Source organism: Salmo salar, chromosome ssa16 (assembly GCF_905237065.1).
Source record: "Salmo salar chromosome ssa16, Ssal_v3.1, whole genome shotgun sequence".
NCBI classification, from domain to species: Eukaryota; Metazoa; Chordata; class Actinopteri; order Salmoniformes; family Salmonidae; genus Salmo; species Salmo salar.
The window spans coordinates 65,808,979-65,833,495 of record NC_059457.1 but is presented as its reverse complement, the minus strand read 5'-3'; the positions used below and the strand labels follow the sequence as shown (position 1 = coordinate 65,833,495).

At 41.4% G+C, this 24,517-nt stretch overlaps 1 protein-coding gene across 2 annotated transcripts; it reads right to left on the bottom strand.

The window, feature by feature from the left end:
• Positions 1–302: 302 nt before the first annotated feature.
• On the bottom strand, positions 303–19,750 carry LOC106574285 (glutaminase kidney isoform, mitochondrial). Of its 2 annotated transcripts, none has more exons than XM_014150079.2 (17): positions 19,275–19,750; positions 14,627–14,723; positions 14,056–14,174; positions 12,308–12,437; positions 12,103–12,182; positions 11,641–11,804; positions 10,607–10,665; positions 7,430–7,462; positions 7,184–7,242; positions 6,615–6,681; positions 6,438–6,488; positions 5,014–5,190; positions 4,528–4,659; positions 4,308–4,400; positions 4,014–4,075; positions 3,642–3,782; positions 303–2,549 (listed from the first exon to the last, which is right to left on the bottom strand). In XM_014150079.2, the coding sequence occupies exons 1-17, from the start codon at positions 19,595–19,597 to the stop codon at positions 2,393–2,395; spliced, it is 1,944 nt and encodes a 647-aa protein (XP_014005554.1). In that variant the 5' UTR covers positions 19,598–19,750; the 3' UTR covers positions 303–2,392. The 2 variants fall into 2 exon arrangements, with proteins under 2 accessions (XP_014005554.1, XP_014005555.1); XM_014150080.2 differs by having other exon boundaries at positions 14,627–14,717.
• Positions 19,751–24,517: the final 4,767 nt, after the last annotated feature.

The following is a 24,517-nucleotide window of genomic DNA, read 5'->3' as shown; positions in this document are numbered from 1 at the left end:
ATCAATGTTCTGGGTGTACTGCCAATCGGTGTGAGGTCACAGCCACATGCAATGAGCAAGATAGAGTGAGAGGAGACGCTGTGTACAATTCGAGGCTATCTCTTCAGACAATACAATTCTCTCACACACAAGTTTTAAATATATGAAATTATAAACTGCCGCTGTAAGTACAATTACAGGAGGAATAATCATGTAGTACTCACTGTGCTGGAAACAATCCATACTTTGGTGTTAATTTGGTGATCATTTGTAACATTCATGCCTATATTCAAGAATATAGAGTGGGAGTAAAGGGAGATATCCATATTTAAAGATATTTATTTCAATGATCAAACAATAAATAAAGATATATTTCTCCATTGCCTGCAACACACAGCTGAAGCAGATATACTTGAATGAAAACAAACAAACGGATGACATCAGTATACACCTGTGGTACATTCAAAATAATTAGCTAATGTTGAAGATGACCTGCACCTACACAGGTGAACAACAAACACTCATACACACGAGGCTTCTTGTGCAACAGGGACTGGGAAGACCAAGTCAAGTCAAATCCAATGAAAGCAACGCTGAACACTTGAGATGAGTTATTCAATAAAAATATATCCATTCATCAAATCACAAGTTGCCTTAGTACTTTTAGCACAATAGTGTAGGGCTTGAGATTTTGATGGCAATGTCCTCTGTCATTACCAGATATGTAGTCGCTGTCCCTCCCATAGTCAATGACACAAACAAATACAGACTAGTTCTCACCAAACTAACCTGACTTTTCAAGTAAACCCTTATGCTATTTTACACTTTTACACTCTAAACAGTTAAACAATCAATATGCGTATCTCTGCATAAAAAGTGCTCCATTAGTTGTGTGTAGGATTGTCTTAGTGTTCTGCTTTCATATAGGCCCATAAGGATAACTATTTTATCTCTACCCAAAAGAGGCATTTGGGTGAGTATGGCGAGATTTAAAGTCCACCTTTGTGGAGTTGTTCTGAACTAAAAACATTCATTAAAGTGTAATGTACTGTCTATAACTGATGATAAAATCAATGTAAAAAAATATATCTGACAAATAAATAAACTTGTGTGACAAATCATAATAGTAACACCATTGACACTGCTGTATCCATGAAGTGATAAATCAATGTTTCGAAGGGTTTTATGTTTTGCCCTAAAATTTTACTTAGCATAGGTGGGAAACCTGTCTGTAAAGAGCACATGGCTGCTGGTTGAATTGTATTGTATTGCTCCTGAGGTGGCTCGCGTGCGATATCCTCTCTTTTTCTAAGTCACCAACTAGACTTTATTATCAGGTGGAGCAAACGTACAGAAAAGCTTTGGCTGACACCTAAATAAATAACCCCCTTTCTACTCTAAATTAAAATAAGATTATCGAACAATCAATTAAAAAAATATTTTCTGTTATTTTGGAGAAGAATATGCAAAAATGTCTAGCTATCGAATAGCAAACCAACAAAACCAAACTCATTCCAAATAATGCCATACTTTCAATTCATATGAAGCTCCTGGGCCTAAATCAAAAGACCAGAGGTCTTAAATCATAGATAACCTGTTCCCAGATCTGTCTGGCCTGAATAGCCAACTGTATAGCCAGTGTCATATACAGCACAAACAGATTTGCAACCAGGCTACCTAGATGTGTGAACATGTGGAATAGTTTATGTCATGCATTCTGCCTCATCAATAGAGACAAACTTAAGCCTAATGCAGAGTGTGGACTTTACCCATTTCCTTCAAAAGCTGTGCCAGTGAGAGTCACTCGATTTCACTACAGATAAAATAGTATTTACACTGAATCCATCTACCTCTGATATTATATTAATTTCAGGGATATACACACATTACATAAATGTACACGTTATCTTATGCATACGTACAGGTTTTACACACTGTTGTACATAAAGACAAATGTTTTGTGCACTTAAATGTAGAAAATGCATTCCACATAGTGCCGACACACACTGAGGGAGAGTTGCGCAGTGAGCACTATGACATTATAAAGCGAAGCGAAAGGAAACAGCAACCCGAAAAACTAAAAACATCTGGGAAAAAGTCAAAGGTCAATATATATATGTATATATATATATATATATATATTTTAAAACACATTGTCGTCTTTCAAATGACAGAAATACAATACTTTTATACAAAATCAACAATACAGTATTATCAACAGTATACGTGACCTACCACTGACGTGACAAATGGACCACACACTTACAGTAAGTCTTCCAGATAGTTAATGGGGCCATAGAAATAGAATGACTGGAAAGAAACAAGCCTCTCAGATCGCGTGTATATATAATTTCAATGGGAACGTCCGTTCTAGTTATTTTATTTCTATGGATAGACAAGAGTATTAGTTGGCTCATAGTAGGCCGTCAATGTTCTTCTCCGCTATCTCCTTCTCTGTGTCCTCAGTGGCGCCCCCTGGTGGACTGTACTTGTTGTTGTAGTCCTGGAGCATGGTCACAACGTCGTGGTGTCCAAAGTGAACTGCCTCTTCCATCGGTGTGTTACCCCACCTTGATGGAACAGACAAGAGACATTGTAAACACTGCTCTTAAATGGACACGTTTTACATTAGCTAGGTTTCCATCCAATTGGCGACAGATTTTCATACAAATATTCTCAAATCTGCAAAAATAATGTGTTTCCATGAAATGTACTTGTTGCAGATAAAAGGCTGTGCGTGGTGACGTAGTGGACATAAAAATGACTTTTGCTGTTAAATTCCCATGTATCGAATAAACAAATACAAGTTCAACCGGTTTCCAGCGCATTTTCAACTCTACTGATGGTTTTGTTAGTAAATATGTTGCGTTATATAGCCAATGTGCCCACTCTTTTTGCAGATACAGTGTGGGTATAGCCTACATGATGAGACTACTATGGACATTTAAAAAAAAGCAAGATCATTTTTTTGTCAAATGGCAGCCAAGCACTGATCATCATGTCACCAGAATAAGACCCTGGATATTTATTGGAAAGGAGTATCAAATCAAATGTTATTTGTCACATGCGCTGAATACTACAGATGTAGACTTTACAGTGAAACGCTTACTTACAAGCCCTTAACCAACAATGCAATTTTAAGAAAAATACAAAACATTTTTTTATAATAAAGTACCAATAATTAAAGTGCAGCAGTAAAATAACAATAGCAAGTCTATATACAGGGGGTACCAGTACAGAGTCAATGCGCGGTTAGTCGAGGTAATTGAGGTAATATATACATGTAGGTCAAGCTTTTCACCATTCCCTTTTACCACCCTGTGAAGTTCATTATAACTTATTTCACCTGTAGCCTAATAAACTGCATGCTTTCCCAAGTCGTAACAGGAGGACCACACAAAATATCCTTGTGTGACTCCAAGTTTCCCATCTTGTATTTGGTTTGTTGACATTTGGAAAGCTTACTGACAAATTTGCTATTTTCATTCGGCCTGTTGTGACATTTCTTATCCGACATGTACTCTCATAAAAAAGTGGGATGGAAAACTGGTTACAGACAAGACACTGGTTGAAAATATGTCTTCCTGTCCATTGGAGACGTTGGATCTTAGCTACATTGACAGACACTGGGTGGTCTTTTGGGCCATTGAATCTAAGCTCACCTGTCTTTGGGAACAGGGTTGACCCTGCATGCCTCCAACAGGAACTTGACCACCTCCACATGTCCTTCTGCTGCAGCCACATGGAGGGCTGTCCTGGAGTCATAGTCCCTCTGCTCCATGTCCATGGAAGACAGAGCAAACCTGGACACATTCCACAGAAGGACAGTGATGAGTATAGTACAGCAGCCAAAATAGCACACACCACCTCTATTCCCCATGTAGACACACAGGGAAACCTTACAAGGTCTCTGTCTAACACTGGGACAGATTTGGAATTTACTCTCCAAAGATGTCAAAACATGACATATTTCCTTTCATAGCTTATTTTCAAGGCCTTATTGGCCAACATGGAGATGATGCAGTGCTGTGTACCTCCTCAGTGCAGACACATCGCCAGTGTACGCAGCAAAGAGAAGATTGATGACCGACTTCACCTGAAAGACAACAGAGAGGCAGTTGGCGTCAGTTTGCATGTCAACCACTTTCCTTTAGCACTATCAGTATCTTCCAGTGGATGGCACTGTTGCTTTAAAAAAAACACAGTCCAACGACAGCCTTTTCAAGGGAATACATCGACTACATGTACATGGAGGCACCTTGGTGAACATAGGGAAGTAGAAAAAGAGAGGAGAAGGAGCGAGAGGCTCCCAGTAAAACTCGACTCACCCTCTGGTCTCCGCCCTCCCTGCGAGGATCCAGCTTCTTGACAAAGTGCTTCAGGTTGTCGTAGTTGTGGAAGTTGCAAAGGGAAACCAGATCCTGGAACAGAGCAATCCCTGTCAGTCTTTCTGCTGCTTTTCTAATCAATCAATCAATCAATCAATCAATCAATCAATTAGATCACTGACAGAGCGACAACAGAGTGAAAACTGTCAGTTTCTCGTACCGTGCAGAACTGGATTCCTCGTACACTGTTACCCAGCTTGTCCAGTGGCGGGGACCAGCACATGATACCCATGACGTTGGGCACCACCAGCAAGATGCCCCCTGCCACGCCTGACTTAGCTGGAAGTCCAACCTGCCAGACAGCATAGAGGAAGAGGTTAAAAGGGAGTGCAGACAACAGTGTCAAAACATTACAGCAATAAATGAACAGCAGTCGATGGACAAAACATAATGGAGTTGGAAGACTTACTGCAGTGTAATGTGTAATGCATAAACAGTAGCAGATTGGAGACACAGTGGGAACAACGACAAAGAGCAGCAGGCCAAACAGACAGTAGGAAACAATGCTAAACTGGGGGGGGGGGCTAGGAAAATAAGGGGACTAGAAATGAGAATTGTAACTCAAATCTGGTGCAAAGTCTATTGTACATGGTCCCTGTCAAATCAACAAATACAAGTATTGAAGGAAGGAACTTGAGAGACTCACGTGGAAAGCAAACTGTCCCGAGAAGTCGTACATGCCGCACGAGTGCATGAGGCTCAGGGTGTTCCGTACCGCCTCCGGGCCCAGCACGCGCTCGCCTGTGATTGGACAGAAGCCGCCGTTGGCCAGGGTGGCCGCCATGACGCTTGCGCTTTCACAGGTCACCTCGATGGAGCACAGCTAGAGTAGAATAGAAAACTGTTAATATACCATCGGGAATAACAGCTGACAGAGAGAGAAAAACACAAACAGGATGTTTCTCCACTAAGCCCATTGAAATGATACAGCTTCAAACTTGAACCATGTTCAGAAAAAAAATGCTCACTCGATTCCCACACCAATTCACCATATATACATACACTGTCATCACAACCAGTGTGTCTATGTATACAGATGACTCAACACTATACACGTCAGCTACTAAAGCGAGTGTAATCACTGCAACACTTAACAAAGAGCTGCAGTTAGTTTCAGAATGGGTTGCAAGGAATAAGTTAGACCTAAATATTTCAAAAACTATAAGCATTGTATTTGGGACAAATCATTCACTAAACCCTAAATCTTGTTACGAGTAATGTGGAAACTGAGAAAGTTGAGGTGACTAAACTGCTTGGAGTTACCCTGGATTGTAAACTTTCATAGTCAAAACATGTTGATACGACATTAGCTAAGATGGGGAGAAGTCTGTCCATAATAAAGTGCTAATCTGCCTACTTAATAACATTATCAACAAGGCAGGTCCTACAGGCACCTGGACTACTTTTCAGTCGTGTGGTCAGGTGCCACAAAAAGGGATTTAAGAAAATTACAATTGGCTCAGAACAGGGCAGCACGGCTGGCCTTTAAATGTACACAGAAAGCTAACATCAATAATATGCATGTAAATCTCTCATGGCTCAAAGTGGAGGAGAGATTGACTTCATCACTACTTGTTTTTGTAAGAAGTGTTGACAAGCTGAATGCACCGAGGTGTCTGTTTAAACTACTAGCGCACAGCTCTGACACCTATGCATACCCCACAAGACATGCCACCAGAGGGCTCTTCACAACCCCCAAGTCCAGAACAGACTATGGGAGGCACACAGTACTACATAGAGCCATGACTACATGGAACTCTAGTCCACATCAGGTAACTGATGCAAGCAGTAGAATCAGATTTAAAAAACGGATAAAAAGACACCTTATGGAACAGCAGGGACTGTGAAGAGACACACACACAGGTACAGACCCGCATACGCACAAACGCTGGCACACACGTACATTATAATATTGTTGCATGGTGGTATTAGACATTTTGTATTGTACATATGTAGTGGTGTAATAATGTTATATGATTACTGTTCTATCTTTTGCTTTATGTGTGATGTAAGTGCCTTAACGTGTTTGGACCCCAGGAAGAGTAGCTGCTGCCAAATACAAATACTCACCTGGAAGTAGAGGTCTAAAATGGAGGTCATGTCTGTCCCCTCTGGAAAGCACTAGAAAGAAACAACAGTGATTTGATTTGACAGTCAGACAATGCCTAGTAAAAATGTCTTCAGTGATCTAGGAAAGGTACATTTGATTGATGTAAAATGTGTGCGCTTGTTTCAGCTGTCGCCAACCTTCTTCTCCTTCAGGTAGTAACCGATCGCAAAGTTCCGATCTCCAGACTCCCTCTCTGACTGGAATCTGGGTGCAGAGAGTGTTGTGTTGTTAGTTAATGGGAACATTCGGAGTTGGGTTTCAACTAAGTTCAATTCCAATTTGGTTCCAATTCTACTTCCCAAACTAGTAAATCTATTTGTGTTGTTGACATAGCCGCGGGAAGTCGTTTGGGGGTGGGGGCGGCGGTGCAACAACAACAAACAAAAAAAACGCTGGCTATATCGGTCTGCTAACACAGGACTAGTAAAGGCCCAGTACACTACTTTTGTGAATTGTATGAATTCAGCACCCCTACTTCCCCTATGGTTTTTGATGCTGTCCAGATCAAGATGTATCTCTATGGTCGTTGTTTTTGTGGTGTTATTCTAAAGCAGAATAAAGTACTGACCGAAACTGATAATCCTTCTAAAAATGCTAGTGGTGAAAACAACCCTGATGAATAACTAAGGCATGGCACCTGGCCAATGGTGGTGAGCCAAGGTGCTGAACCAAACCACAACCCCAGGTCTTCGTCTTGACAACTCACGTGGCATTGCTGAAACCCACATACTCGTTTCCTGCCAGCTTGTTCATGAAGTTCATGACCTGCAACACAAAGTCCAACAGGTCACAAAGTGTACCCATCATAACAAAGTGTACCCAGCATAACAAAGTGTACCCAGCATAACAAAGTGTACCCATCTTAACAAAGTGTACCCATCATTACAAAGACGATCATCTCAGTCAGCGCAGCGTCGGGCTAAACATAAAATAACTGGGTAGCGTTACTTACATAATCAAATTTCTCAGCGTTGCTTGCCCCTTGCTAAAAGAGAAACAGACGATCACATAAGTATGAATGACTACATACTGTATATCAAATTACATTTACAGTATATTGTATATTGCCTAGCTAGCGGGAATACCTTATGACAAATTCAAATTATTCCTAGATCAAATGACCAATATGATTGCAAAATCTAGCAATAATTATTACAAAAAAACAGTATGTACCCTAAAGAAAATAAGTTTAGTCCTAATATTAAAAATATTTAGGATTACTGGGCAAGTAGCTAGATGGAGATGAAGGAGATGAAATGAATCACTAATTAAAGAGTCAAGGGTTTTCAAATTAGAAAATAATCTACCAAAAGACAATCAGCAAAAACAATGTGTAGGCCATTCTACCAGACCGTTATGGGGATAAATCGCACCACAGGTAAATGCAATTCCTTATATCTGCAATTCTGCATAGACAGGTATACGTGAAGTTAATCTGTAGTAGTGCAAGTAGCCTATGTACTGTAGGGGTGTCTGAGTGTCTGTTGAAAGTTAGTGATGTGATGTTTGCTAGTGTGTGGCTGATCCTGTGTGTTGTAGAAGGTTATGGATCTATATGTGCAGATTAATTAGTGATGTCCTCCCTTAATATTGTGGAACACACTGACTTCTGGGATATGTAGTGTAAGCTGAGGAGAAGAGAGGAGGTACTACAGAAAGGAAACTTTATATTTAACTCTAATAATACAAATAGTGCAAATAAACCAGTTAAATACATTCAAACAATAAAACACAAATAATCGATCATCTAAAAACAAAATGGCATGTTTGTACTATCATGATTTTGAAAAGCATGTTTTTTTTGTTGCCTTTCTGTTTATTATCCAGGTTATAAGCAGTTTGTAAACCGTTTGTAAAATGCAGGTGACAAATAACAACTACTACAACTGTAGCTTATTATAACAAATCCAATATGTTGTTCAATAGGGAAAATAATTTAAGTAAAGAAATTACCAACGTCATTGACCTGTGGCAGTGGTCATAATTTCCCACAGATCTTAATGCTGTAAGATATGCAATAACAAATAAACCACAAACGAGGCTTCAAAAACACATTACAACGTTCCCATAGTTTAGTCCCCGATTTACCATACAGGAACCACATTTTGAGAGACAGATCTGGTCTATATTACTAAATACATTAGATTATTATTAGAATGTGCGGGCATCCAATCAGTGGATTGATTATTGAGCTCACCATTAGCAACCTATACAGTGATTGGTTTAAGGTTATAATGAAGATTTAAGTAGAAAGATACCACATCATTACCCTGTCAAGTCAAATGACTGCCATCCAAATAACCAAATTACTAATAGGCTACAGATGTAGGATCTTACTTTTATCACTCACAGCAGGAAAAATGCAAACTTGGAGTGTATTAAAGGTTTAAAAAGGTGTCTAAGGTTCGTAATCTCCACTTTAAAATGTCAAGACTTGATTTGCCAGAACAAAAAATGTATCAACCCCTACAAAAAATGGCCATTAATTAAAATTCACATAATAATTCACATTTCCTGTCGCTGCAGGATTATTTTCCTGCTGTAGCAGACTGGCTCAAATTAAGATCCTACATCTGTATATTACTAGGTGTAATATTTTGTGTACTGTACTATGTACCATATTGAGTACATAGTGTACAGTCTGATACAAGTATCAATCAAATAAATCGTTATCACTAATTACTATAGAGTTGTTATTCCTTATAGGTGTTACTCCTATAAACTCTTAGACAGGATAATCATACGGCACCTTTCCATCAGAGTTCAACCCCAAATCAAACCAGACAGAAAAACCCAAGGCTTCATGCAGTAACTTGGCTTGGCTGCAGTTGAGATTGAGGAGTAGCCAGGCCTCATCTATCTGGGTCCCTGTGCCATGTTACGTGGAAATATGGAACAGAGTGCTAGTCTTGTTTTGAAGGTGGTAAACTAGTGCCCACAACTGTCTTCATCTAAGACAGACAGTTGTACTGTTGAATTAGCCCCTGGAGCTATAGATATGGGCTTTGGCTACATACAGTAAGAGAAAAAGTATCTGCAGTAGGTTGCAGCCACTAATTATTGGAGATGAAACCTCGTTTCTGCAGAGAAAGAAGAAAGAAAATCTAAAAGTAGTATTTCTCTCAATACAATGAAGGTGAAAGAGAAGTCATTTGGACAGAGTTTGTATCCGAAGCTTAGTTCACGGTATGTGACTGTTGAAAGTTTAGTATGAAACAAACGTAGTTCCTCACGTCGATATGATAAATGGGCTGGTGCTGGGTCATGTAGTAACAACACTACAGAAGACTTATGCACGAAACGTACATGTATGTGTCACCTCTTGGTTTTAGTCTTCAGCGAGGCACCTACAATGCGTTGGAGGTGAACGCGTTTTACCCTACAATATCTCATAATAAACACACAGATAATTGATTACAGTTTCAGCAGCAGAGGGTGCATTGCTCCCGTACAGTAAGCTATTTCTAACATCACTTCCTGACTAATAGCCAATAGCAAAGATGTTTTACTCCTCTCAGCCAATAGCCAGCCAGGTTAGCTTTGCCTCTGCCTGGTCAAAGACATGAGATTTAAGCGGGCGATGGACGCACAGAACACACCCACATATTGATCTTTCATTCATATACCAAAGCAGTTTTACCCATGATTCAATGTATGGCTTTATCTATATGGCTGGGCTGGTTAGACCAATCTGAGGCACGTTGTCTGACAAGCTAGTGCTGTCTCACACAAAGTCAGCCTTGTGTGTACTGTACGGGCTATGTGCATAACTGAGAGGCAGGCAGCTCACTGATGCTTTCACCAAACAAATCCCCTTTCAGCAGGATGATCTATAGTCTTAACTTCTCCATATACAGTACAGCGCAAGCTGGTAATCTGGCTAAAACAATGAAGTGTTATTTACCCTCTCCCTGTTATTTCATGTATTTAAAATGTAATTCAATGCAACTTTGTCACTCCAGAGGTAACAAGGCACGTACAGAATTGACTTAATGTATTATGTAACCTAGTATTGGTACAACTACCCACTGTACTGAACAAAGGCATGGTTCGACGTTTCTTTTTTTGAACAAATGTTTCCCCCTCCAAAAAAACATACATTATGATCTGAATTTCAAATGTTATTTACCTTTAGGAGGGACGTGCACACAATAGCGCCGGCGTTAACCATAGGGTTATGTGGTTTATCTGTGGAAATCAGTGTATATTACATTACAACACGTTTACAAATGCAGTGGACAGAGTATATGTTCATACACAGCAAGGTTACATTTTCTTCACAATCACCACACACTACTCAACACAGGAAATGTTAGAGTCAAATATGCCCAAAGATCATGTAACGTTGATTTAACTTTGAATTTGAAGTGATGAAATTAGCAGAATAACAAATCAGATGGATAATGAATGAATGCTGATGGGACCACAGCTGGCTTTTGTAGTCTAAAGACCATACTAGTGATATTGAGGTACATAGCCATGAACTCACAGCTCAGTACTAGCTGTACTGTAGGTCTCTTGTGTTATGCCACTTCCCCTTCCCTTCCCTTCCCTTCCCCTAAACCCTTTAATCTTCTTATGCAATCACACACAAAAAAAACTGGAAGAAACGACATTTCTACCACTGCTAGCAGTTTGCATAAACGGATTAGATAACATGACCAATGGGAGAGAGTGCACAATCTACAGAGCTCAGATAGCATCATTTGCCAACCAACACAACAATCAGAGCAATGAGTTCTATCCGGCTGCACCAACACCTCTCATTAAGATTACATAACAGTACCATGGCAACAGACTGCACCACAGGCTGGATCACCTTGCATTGAATCACACAACCCACCCAGAGGGACTACTTTCTCTCAATCAACCCAGACAACTGCCTTGTCCAATGTATGTATACAAGATATAAATGATTCTATGAAAGGACAAAATCTTTTGGTTTGAAGTAAAATAGGACCACCTGAGCAGCACTACATTGTAACTAACACCTCTGTTGTCAGTTCTGCGTCTGAAATGAACAGCCAAACAGCGAGCAGAGGGGCTCCAGACAAACTGGTGCTGCCTGCGACCATAGAATTACAGAATCTCATTCTGGAGCTCTGTAGGTTTTACGACACCAGCCATTCTAGTATTATATATCTTTATACGTGTGACCCTCACCTTCCTCGTTGAGGAATAGTTTGTTGAAGCGCAGACCGCTGGGCTCTTTGCCGATGAAACGGTGCACATACTCTGTCCCGTGGTCGTTCACGGCGATGGCATACTTCAGAGGCTTTACACACGACTGCAGGCAGAACGGGACTTTGGTGTCACCCGCTGTGTGTCTAAAGAAGGGATAGGAGAAGGGGATGGAGAGAGAGAGGAAGGGATGGAGAGAGAGGACCAGGAGATAAAGGCAATAAGCAAAGGAAAATGTAAACAATACGAATGAACGTCTCATTATGTAGGGTAAATAATTAGCTACTTTACAGTGTATGCCATTGTCACAATGCAGCTGTAAGCAGTTTGACAGGAACACTATACTGTACGTCCAAATGGAAAGTGTTCCATCTTAACTGTAGAAACACAAATGTAGGCTACTACATGTTTACTGCATGTTAAACATGATTATAGCTGTTGTACCTTTGTCCATCCACAGTGCATATGGACACGGCCCAGAGGTCCGGGCTGAACCTTGCCAGCTGGGGAATGTAGTCAGCCACCTACGCAACAAAACAGAAGGCAACATATCAACACTTACCATTCCCCATGGGCATTTAATCAGGAAATGATCATCACCACCATCACCATGCCGTCTCACTGACCCCAGGGCCTCTCCCTCACCCACCTGTCCCCCTCCCAGGTTTTTGGCATTCTCATAGAGCGCGTCGATTTCGGAGGCGAAGGACACAAAGTCGGGGATAACAAACTTCTTCCTGAAGGCCTGGGTGAGCAACACGATGTTGCTCTGGACACACCTGGGTGAGAAAAGGAGACAGTGGAGTATATGTTAGGTACCAAAGTCTCCTTATGACTAGTGTAACACACGGAGGAGTCCTGTGTGCTTCAGTTGGAAGAGGATGGCACTAGCAACGCCAGGGTCACGGGTCAATACCCGCTGGGGCCACCAATAAGAAACTCTATGCATGCAAGTCGCTTTGGATCAAAGCGTCTGCTAAATGGAATATATTACTACATTTGTTTTTGTACATATGATACAGGGAATAGATAACTGTGAGGAATTAGCTCATAGATTTGTATAAGATGTTATATGACATCAGATATCCATTTACCCTGTCCTATCCCTGCTACTGTATAAAATCAGATATCTATTTACCCTGTCCTATCTCTGCTACTGTATAAAATCAGATATCTATTTACCCTGTCCTATCCCTGCTACTGTATAAAATCAGATATCAATTTACCCTGTCCTATCTCTGCTACTGTATAAAATCAGATATCTATTTACCCTGTCCTATCCCTGCTACTGTATAAAATCAGATATCTATTTACCCTGTCCTATCCCTGCTACTGTATGAAATCAGATATCTATTTACCCTGTCCTATCCCTGCTACTGTATGAAATCAGATATCTATTTACCCTGTCCTATCTCTGCTACTGTATAAAATCAGATATCTATTTACCCTGTCCTATCTCTGCTACTGTATGAAATCAGATATCTATTTACCCTGTCCTATCCCTGCTACTGTATGAAATCAGATATCTATTTACCCTGTCCTATCTCTGCTACTGTATGAAATCAGATATCTATTTACCCTGTCCTATCCCTGCTACTGTATAAAATCAGATATCTATTTACCCTGTCCTATCCCTGCTACTGTATAATATCAGATATCTTTTTACCCTGTCCTATCTCTGCTACTGTATGCGCCCACTGCTGTGTTTACTGTATAGGCTTTTCTTGCCTATAAATAGTTGCCTCTCAGATGGCTTCCAGTCAAAGCTACTGCAGCTCCTCCTAGCATGTTTGTGTAGCTCCTAGTGTGTTGTCTTATGATCTGTATCCTGCAGGGTGGCTTGCCTACAGAGTGGTTTCTCAAGCGGTCACTGGGCTATGTGTGCTATGTCACATGGCATGTCCTAGGGTTGTAAACAGGAACAATCTTTTTAAAGCAAATATCAGCTGATCTGGAAAGGACAGTTCTTGTGATCGTAGAGATGAGTCTCTTGACAAATTGCTATTCATTATTTTTGTAACAAGGATATTTTAAAATGAATGGGATTGATATGACCTTGACAATCTGAAAGGACTAGGCTATGACATGCTTCCTTATAAAGCCTGAACTATTATGAATAATTCATGACTTGAAATGCATTGAGCAAATACTTCTAAGGAACCTGAATAAGTTATGGCCTACATGAACTGTGTTCAAATAAAGGAGGCACACAAATGACTAAATGATGACCGGTGCTTGACATATCAAAAGACCACTAAAGCCTTCTATTGTAGGTCTAGTGTCTAGAGTGTTCTGGAACTAACTTGTTATAGAACCCAGCTCTAGAACTTCTTGAAGAAGTCTAGATAAACATTACTTCTAGCGTCTGTTCTACATCCCAGTTCTAGACGGTCTTACTTCTTGAAGAGGTGTCGGTCCAGGTTTCCGTCTGACGTGGTCTTCATGATGACTTTCAGGTTCTCCATACATTCCTTCAGCCGGGGGTCTCCGGTCCGGAGCCCAGTGGCTTTCAGCGCCTGCAAGAAAGCATGGCTCGTGTCAGGGGGCTGACGATTATCACGTTAATTACATGTTTACAACACATTTATTATGTCTGTTATGCTTATAAACAAGGTTATAACTTGACAGTTTAATGCAATATAACGCTATATTTCTTGAAGGATCCAATGTAAATGTCAAGACTAATAAGGCCTATTGAATAAACTGCACTTCCATGACAGATAGCGGGAGATCAACATTTCACCATCGAAATAGAATGAATTCTAATCTAACAAGAATGTAATTCTATTAATGTCACCGCAAGCAAGGGGCCATACATGAGTGAGCTATTGCTTCCTGGTACAGCCAGAGTAGTAACAAGCCTTATATTCAGATATACAGTATAAGGCTGTGGCAGTAACCATGACACAGCAGGCACCATTGCCATACAACCATGTGGCTGCCTGCTTGGCTCTGGCCTGACACTCACTGTGGTGAATTTGTGAGCCGGGATTTTTTCAGCGCCCCCGGCGATGGTGTAGAAGAGCAGATCCTCCAGACTGGGCAGGATGCCTGCCTGCCTTCTCCTGACACACACACACACACACACACACACACACACACACACACACACACACACACACACACACACACACACACACACACACACACACACACACACACACACACACACACACACACACACACACACACAGAGTGAGGAACAGCCAGGGTTCTCTAAAGGCAATGGGGAACAGCAGCAGGGGGCCAGGATTAACTAGCTATAATACTGTAGAGGAGAGGTGGTGAGTATTTTCACGTTACAGCCCCAGCTTTAAGGAAAGGGTTTGAACACTGCTTCCAAAACACCAGTCTGACAGTTCAAGGAGAGTTTAGAGAATTTATGATAGACAATATCTTGTTTGCATGGATCTTCAATCATAAATAAGGTAGACTTTGTTGGTTTTATGTCAATTTAAATACATGCATATCAGTTACAAATTATAGTGTCAAGTTTGAGCTAATGCTCGGGGGCTTGAAGTGAGTCATTAGCCTATTTACTGACTGGTATTATGCATAGCAGCTCCAAATCCGTTCCACTCACTCTGGGAGAGGAGAGTTAGTACAGTATGTTGGAGGTAGATAGATAGGTGGAATACTGTAGTTAGGCCTAAACGAGGTCTATGTATTTCATCATGATCCACCATACACCAAATAGGATCTCTGAGGGAGGTGGGTGGGAGCTCAGGCTCAGTCAGTCCCGCAATGCATCATGGGACAGACAGGCAATAGAGCTATAGTAACCCAGCTCCGTAGCCTGCCCTAGCGATTAAGAAGACGTCACAACGTTTAAAAGTGATAAAAGGACTTTGGTAGAGGTAGAGGGTCAAATCGCTTCATCAGCTACCCAGGAATGACTCAGACTCCGGACACTGCACTGTATCTTTCAGTTTGTTGTTGTTTACAAGGATCTCTTCCAGTTTGGGGGTTGTTTAAGCCGTATTTGTTTGTTTTGAGTCCTACTCTTAAATGATTATGATCCTTTATCATTTCCATGACAAATGGTTTGATAAGGCCTATTTGATTGTGGTCCTTGGTCCATTTCTGGAGTCATTTCTGGATGCCTGCCGGAGAGGGACGCTGGAACAAACAGGTCAGTGGGACGGCTGGGGAAGTCAAGCACGGTCGCTTGTAGAGGCTGAGGACACTTCGAGGTAGAGAATTGAAGAGAGAGCACTCAGCAGCGGCAAGGCTTAGCCTGGAAACACCACAGTACATATACACGAGAATGAATGTATAAATTGAGACATATACTTACACACCAAGGCAAAGCAAGCGGATCAAACGAAAAAGGAGAGAAAATACGCAGAGTAAAGTGAGTGGCATTAGAACAAACTCAGTGACGTAGTGCATCATCATCATCATCATCAAGCAGATAGACCTACTGACAAGACACACAGATTCATGGATTAACACGTTCAATATTTAGGACACATCACACACTGCAGAACAACAGTGAAAACCATGGCATGGCAGAACTTGAAAAAAAGTATCATTATACCCTTCCAGCAAAGCACAGTGTAAAACAAAACAATAAACTGAGGACATGTGTTGTGTTCCAAACAGCCCATATGAACATCACCCTCTCTTCATGTCTCCAAGCCCTTTCCCTCACCCCAGGATAGTAGGAAGTCCAAACAGACAGGCTATTAGGAGGTGTGAAACATCTGGATTGGTGCTGATGATGCTCCGTTAATTAATTCTCACCCAGCCTTAGCTGGCCTCCCTCCCTCCCTCGCTCCCTCCCTCCCTCCCCCTTCCACTGCCTCGACCTGTATCTCCATGCAGCTTTGTGAGGTCAACTGTGTGCAGCATGTAGAGAGTGTGCCTCATCAGAAGCCCTGCACGGAGCCCGCCATATAGCCTAGCCCTCGGCCTCCAACAGCACGCTGCCTGCCCCACTTTTGGGGCTCTCCTGCAAAGAGAGCTTGGTATCCCTGGCCATAGTTTCTGGAGACCAGAGGCTATGACTTGGTGTCACTGATCCTCATTAATACTTGGGGAAGCTGTCAAGCCTTATACACTGGAGTTCAATTGAGTTCAATAAGCAAAAACAAGGCAGCGTGACTACTACAACTGTGACCAAATTAAAATAAGAATATTTGCAAAATATAATTATTTAATTCATGTGTGGGATAGCCTGTAATTCTTGAGATGACAGTAATAACATGGTTATAGGCCTAAATGCTAGCAACTTCAAGGCAGAGCTCTGGTGAATATGTTTGCGCCTGACACAAACATTAACCAACTTGATGGAGTCATCTTGGCTACCATTTTTATTCGAGCCAATTTATCAGCCTGGTTTCACTACCTCCAAGATGTCACTGGTAAATTGGTCCGAAGTGCATTAATCATAATCTGTTGACAGGAGGGAACCACAAAACTCAATCTGAGTCAGGGCAGAGTCGGAAGGACTCAATCTCTATTCACTCACAATATGCTGCAGCTGCACAATGCACAATGCACAGCACGCTAACACAATGCAACCCAGGGCAAAACCAGAAAAGGAAAAACCTTTAAATTGACCAGACTGTGTGTTGATAATTCTGCTCTAGGCACAAAGCTATAGGCCTACCTTGGCTACCTTCCACCAGAGGACCCATTTGGACTGACTAGGCCTAATGTTTGTGTTTCTGTGACTGAACCTAAGCTGACGGGGGATGTCGTTGTTGTCAATAATGTACTAAAGCTGGTTTGACACCAGCGAAAGCAAATTGACTATGGATAAAACAAGAAGGGTGCCTGCTAAGCTGTGGGCAATGAGGCATATCATTACCAGTAGATGCATTTGTTTTCTGTGAAAAAGCAAATTGACTGGATGTGACAGGGAGAGCGAGCCTATTCCTGCCAGCATTAATAGCCTAGGCCGACTCTACACCTATCTGCAGTAAAATGCATGAGTAAACTCAGGAGTTCCTGTCCCCATTATCATGTGACTATTTTGTTTTTCTCATAAGAGGGACTCTCTGGGGCTACAGTATTACAGTTCGCTGCACCAGCTCTCCCAGGGTCAAAGAGTTATTGGTGACAATGATATGATGCTCAAATTAAATCCACCGACTTGGGCAATAGTAGCAATTCCCACGTGTGACAGCTGCACAAGGGGATGGGAAGGCTTTGGCAGCAGGGAATTGTTAGGCGAGTCATGTTTTTGCAGTGAGAAATTATGCAATAAACTGACATTACCCCAATCAGACTAGTTGGTATGGCCTAATGATTTCACATCTAAATTGGGTGTAAGATCCCTCCATTCCTAAGATCCCACCAAGCATATTAAAGCTAGGCCTAAATGCTAGGCAACTGATCCATTGTCAAAGAGACGGTCGTCAGGATAATACACTGTAGCCTATGTGAAGCCACATCCATTATAATGACAAAATGGTAGCCCCCTAGATGACATCCATCCCCATACCCAAATCCCCACTGACTGTCACACTAGATCCAAAATACCATTCTACCCATTCTGATGCAGCAAGCACCATTCTGCCCAGTCTGCCGTGGCAGATCTGAGACTGTCTCCATGGTAATAGACTTCCAGGATTCTGAAGTCTGCAAGATTGGCTGAGAGGAGATTTGATCAAATCATTTGCTCATAATGGTCATTCAATAGCCTACCCTTAACACCGGTCTTTTTAAATAGCAAAGTGGTCCCTGCCACCATGGACAGCACTAATATTGGACAGTTGCCTTTGGCAGAGGAGGGCAGTAAATAAATAGCCTACCTTATCAGCTGGCCTAACACGACGAGAACAAATACTCACTATCTGATAATATACTCAAGATACGCCAACTCAAATGGAGATTTCCAATGTAGCGATGTGTCCAGAACATACAAGTTGTTGAAACACCCAACAATTGTTATTATCATGCCATTGTTACCATGCTATATAGCCTGCAAGAAACTATAGAATGAGAGAGGCCGTTCAGTATTCAAGTAGAATGACACTCATAACAGAGAGAACAGATGGAGAGCTTCCTCTAGAGTTGCAGCAAACAATAAAAACACAGCTTGATGACCGACCTCCAGGTGTCATTGATGGAAAAACGAAAACCCCTTTCTGATAAATGCTAAGGCCTGAAGGAGCGTACCTGGCTTTACAATTATTCATGGCAGATATGCACTGTTCTAAATTCATGCTATTATAGGCTATTACTGTTATAATAATATTATAACGGTGCTGTTTCATAGGCAATATCATTTCATAACATCTCAAATGAATGCATAACCTTCTAAATTAATTGAATACATAACCTGCGTGATGAATTTTATGAGGTGTGAGGCCTGCATGCATTCTCCTAGCTGTATCAACACCAAAAGCAAAGACGCTGTATGAGGCCAGCACAGGTGTGCAGGACTGATGTAATATGGGTCTCTTTGACTCTTCAGTTCTGAAACTGTCAGGACACACAGGTCAGGTTAACAACATCTCTAGACAAATAAGGACTGCATAATTTATTGCAGCTCATTAGAAACCAATCTAGCTTGCTAGACTCAGTCCAGAACGTAAAGAACCTCCCAAACGGTAAGTATAATTCCATAGCTTTATCAGCTGTACCGGATAGCTAACGGTACTCACTTTTCGGCAGCTGCCTCCTTGGTGGCGGTTTCATTGCTGGTGGCGGTGTCATTTTTGGTGTCCGTTGGCGGTGACGCCGAACCGTCATCGCTCTTGGTGGAGAGCTTCCGAGTTCCGTGGCCGTTGGTAGTGTATGGCGTAGCTCTCCATCCAACCGCATGCTGGAGACACTTTACTTTGGGCACAGATCTGACATCTGTACAGCCGCTGCTAAAGCAATACGCGACTGATGGTGATGTCCTCCTGGCTATACCTGTCAAAGGGCGCTTCAGGTTGGATTGAAACAACTTCTTGAGCACTACCGAAGACCGAAAATGTAGCATTTCAATCCTATCAAGCTAAATAGTGGAACAGTTTACAACTCAGCTAGCTAGATATTGAATAAATATGAAGCAATATATCCCAAATGCGTTGGGTCTTAGTCGTGAAGTATGGTCCAGTCAGGGAGTCACGATTCTTAAATGTTTTCTACTGGACAAAAACATCTCATTCACGCCCAAATCTACTCCTATTGGCTCCTGTTAGCACGTAAATCATCCTCAGATTGGCTGGTCTTGTTGGCTGTCATTCATGCTAATTCGTGCGTCATGGCTTCAAATGTACGGCGTGAATGTGACCGAAGATTATGAATATATTGACAAGACACATGTCTCTCCACCGCCCTGACAATGGGAGTCGTTGTCCACAAATTGGCATGGCTGGCTGTCTAGCTCCCGCCTATCCTTTCTTTGGAAAAACGCCACCTGCTGGAGGGAGACAGATTTTCCAGCGAGTTGGGCTCTCTCTTCCTCTTCCTCTCTGATGTGACAGATATCTAGTGCTGAGCAATTAGTGCTTTTTGATGTCGCTTTGGTTTTGGTTCGATAAAAAAAAAAAAAACACGGTTTTAGATTATTTATTTATTTATTTTACATTAAAAACATTATGAAATAATGACATTACAATGATTAGAGATTTTTTATTGATTTCCAAAGGCAAAATATTGAACATTCAATTGTCAAAACATAGAAAATGTTCCATTGTTTCTGTCAGGTCCACATATAAAAATACGAAATAGGAAATGACTATGAAGATTCTCTGAAGCAGGATGTTCAAGGGAACATGCAAAGTTTCAAAACACTTAAATAAACTAACCATCATCTAGTCATAACCTACAGTTGAAGTCGGAAGTTTAAATACACTTAGGTTGGAGTCATTAAAACTCGTTTTTCAACCACTCCACATATTTCTTGTTAACCAACTATAGTTTTGGCAAGTTGGTTAGGACATCTACTTTGTGTATGACACAAGTAATTTTTCCAACAAATTTTTCCAGACAGATTATTTCACTTATAATTCACTGTATCACAATTCCAGTGGGTTAGAAGTTTACATACACTAAATTGACTGTGCCTTTAAACAGCTTGGGAAATTCCAGAAAATTATGTCATGGCTTTAGAAGCTTCTAATAAGCTAACTGACATAATTTGAGTCAAATTGGAGGTGTACTTGTGAATGTATTTCAAGGCCTACCTTCAAACTCAGTGCCTCTTTGCTTGACATCATGGGAAAATCAAAATAAATCAGCCAAGACCTCAAAAAAGAATTGTGGACCTCCACAAGTCTGGTTCATCCTTGGGAGCAATTTCCAAACGCCTGAAGGTACCACGTTCATCTTTCCAAACAATAGTAAGTAAGTATAAACACCATGGGACCACGCAGCCGTCATACCGCTCAGGAAGGAGACGCGTTCTGTCTCCTAGAGATGAATGTACTGTGGTGCGAAAAGTGCAAATCAATCCCAGAACAACAGCAAAGGACCTTGTGAAGATATTGGTGGAAACAGGTACAAAAGTATCTATATCCATAGTAAAACGAGTCCTATATCGACATAACCTGAAAGGCTGCTCAGCAAGGAAGAAGCCACTGCTCCAAAACCACCATAAAAAGCCAGACTACGGTTTGAACTGCACATGGGGACAAAGATCGTACGTTTTGGAGAAATGTCCTCGTCTGATGAAACAAAAAACAGAACTGTTTGGCCATAATCACCATCATTATGTTTGGAGGGAAAAGGGGGAGGCTTGCAAGCCGAAGAACACCATCCCAACCGTGAAGCACGGGGGTGGCAGCATCATGTTGTTTGGGGGTGCTTTGCTGCAGGAGGGACTGGTGCACGTCACAAAATAGATTGCATCATGAGGCAGGAAAATGATGTGGATATATTGAAGCAACATCTTAAGACATCAGGAAGTTAAAGCTTGTTCGCAAATGGGTCTTCCAAATGGACAATGACCCCAAGCATACTTCCAAAGTTGTGGCAAAATGGCTTAAGGACAACAAAGTCAAGGTATTGGAGTGGCCATCACAAAGCTCTGACCTCAATCCTATAGAAAATGTGTGGTCAGAACTGAAAAAGCGTGTGCGAGCAAGGCCTACAAACCTGACTCAGTTACACCAGCTCTGTCAGGAGGAATGGGCCAAATCAATTTATAACATTTTTGACATGCGTTTTTCAGGATTTTTTTGTTGTTATTCTGTCTCTCACTGTTCAAATAAACCTACCATTAAAATTATAGACTGATCCTTTCTTTATCAGTGGGAAAACGTAGTCTTCCCTGTGGCTCAGTTGGTAGAGCATGGTGTTTGCAACGCCAGGGTTGTGGGTTCGATTCCCACGGGGGGCCAGTACAAAAAAAAAATGCATGAAATGAATTCATTCACTACTCTAAGCCGCTCTGGATTAGAGCGTCTGCTAAATGTAAAATGTAAAAAATGTACAAAATCAGCAGGGGATCAAATACTTTCCCCCCCCCACTGTATGGAATCATGTAGTAAGCAAAAAAGTGTTAAACAAATCTAAATATATTTTATATTTTTGACTGTTCAATGTAACCATCCTTTGCCATTCTCTCAACCAGCTTCACTAGGTAGTCACCTGGAATGATTTTTCAACAGTCTTGAAAGAGTTCCCACATATGCTGAGAACTTGTTGGCTGCTTTTCATTCACTCTGGGGTCCAACTCACCCTAAACCATCTCAATTGAGATTGGGTGATTGTGGAACCAGGTCATCTGATGCAGGACTCCATCTTTTTCCTTCTTGGTCAAATAGCCCTTACACAGCCTAGAGGTGTGTTTTGGGTCATTGTCCTGTTGAAAGACAAATGATCCCACTAAGCGCAAACCACATGGGATGGCGCGTCACTGCAGAATGCTGTGGTAGCCATGCTGGTTCAGTGTGCCTTGAATTCTAAATAAATCACTGACAGTGTCACCGACAAAGCAACCCCATACCATCACACCTCTTCCTCCATGTTTCACATTGGGAACCACAAATGAAGAGATCATCCGTTCACCTACACTGCGTCTCACAAAATCTCAAATTTGGACTCGTCAGACCAAAGGACAGATTTCCACCAGTCTAATGGCCATTGCTTGTGTTTCTTGGCCAAAGCAAGTCTCTTCTTATTGGTGTCCTTTAGCAGCAGCAATTCGACAATGTAAGCCTGATTCACGCAGTCTCCTCTCAACAGTTGATGTTACTTGAGCTCTGTGAAGCATTTATTTGGGCTGCAATCTGAGGTGCAGTTAATTGCCGATATCCGAGGCTGGTAACTCTAATGAACTTATCCTCTGCAGCAGAGTTAACTCTGGGTCTTCCTTTCCTGTGGCGGTCCTCATGAGAGCCAGTTTAATCATAGAGCTTGATGGTTTCTGCAACTGCACTTGAAGAAACTTTCAAAGTTCTTGAAATGTTCCAGATTGACTGACCTTCATGTCTTAAAGCAGTGGTTCCCAAACGTTTTATTATCCCATACCCCTTCGAACATTAAACCTCCAGCTGCGTACCCTCTCTAGCACCAGGGTCAGCGCACTCTCAAATGTTGTTTTTACCAATCATTGTAAGCCTGGGAAAACACTATACGATACATTTATTAAACTTAAGAATGAGTGTGAGTTTTTGTCACAACCTGGCTCGTGGGATGTGACAAAGTGCTCTAATAGGACCACGGCACAAATAATAAAATAACAATAATGTTGCTCTTTATTTAGCCATCTTACATATAAAACCTTATTTGTTCATCAAAAATTGTGAATAACTCACCACAGGTTAATGAGAAGGGTGTGCTTGAAAGGATGCACATAACCCTGCAATGTTGGGTTGTATTGGAGAGTCCCAGTCTTAAATCATTTCCCACACACAGTCTGTGCCTGTATTTAGTTTTCATGCTAGTGAGGACCGAGAATCCACTCTCACATAGGTATGTGGTTGCAAAGGGCATCAGTGTCTTAACAGCTCAGTTTGCCAAGGCAAGAAACTCAGTGCAGCCCTATCCAGAAATCTGTCAGTGGCTTCTGATTAAATTCAATTTTCACAGATCCGCTTGTTGCAATTTCAATGAGGCTCTCTTGTTCAGATATCGGTAAGTGGACTGGAGGCAGGGCATGAAAGGGATAATGAATCCAGTTGTTTGTATCGTCCGTTTCGGGAAAGTACCTGCGTAATTGCACACCCAGCTCACTCAGGTGCTTCGCTATATCACATTTGACATTGTCCGTAAGCTTGAGTTCATTTGCACACAAAAAATCATATAATGATGGAAAGACCTGTGTGTTGTCCTTGTTAATGCAGACTGAAAAGAGCGCCAAGTTCTTAATCATAGCCTCAATTTTGTCCAGCACATGGAATATAGTTGCAGAGAGACCCTGTAATCCTAGATTCAGATCAATCAAGTGAGAAAAAAACATCACCCAGATAGGCCAGTCGTGTGAGAAACTTGTCATCATGCAAGCGGTCAGACAAGTGAAAATTATGGTCAGTAAAGAAAAGTTTAAGCTCGTCTCTCAATTAAAAAAAAACTTGTCAATACTTTGCCTCTTGTGTAACGAGTGTCGTGTGTGGAGGACCAAGACGCAACAGGGAAGTGTACACTCATCCTCTCTTTTTAATATATAAGAAGGAGAAACAAAATAAACACGTATACAATTAACAGAAACAACACTAACAGTTCTGTCAGGTGACAAGCACAAAACAGAATACAACTACCCACAATCCACAATACAAACACACCCATAATTATAGGACCTTCAGAGGCAACGATAGACAGCTGCCTCCAACTGAAGGCCCCAACACCAATTAGCTAAACATAGAAATACAAACGACGAGACTGAACATAGAAATAAACTAACATAGAACAATAACCAAAACCCTGGACTAATAAATCAAATACCCCTCTACCGGGACACATACACAAAACCACC

Coding starts and splice junctions, on each gene's coding strand:
- LOC106574285 (XM_014150079.2), bottom strand. CDS start 19,597: ATGCTACATTTTCGGTCTTCGGTAGTGCTCAAGAAGTTGTTTCAATCC. Junction 14,724..19,274: donor AAGGAGGCAGCTGCCGAAAA/GTGAGTACCGTT, acceptor TGTGTGTGTCAG/GAGAAGGCAGGCAGGCATCC. Junction 12,183..12,307: donor AAAACCTGGGAGGGGGACAG/GTGGGTGAGGGA, acceptor TTTGTTGCGTAG/GTGGCTGACTACATTCCCCA.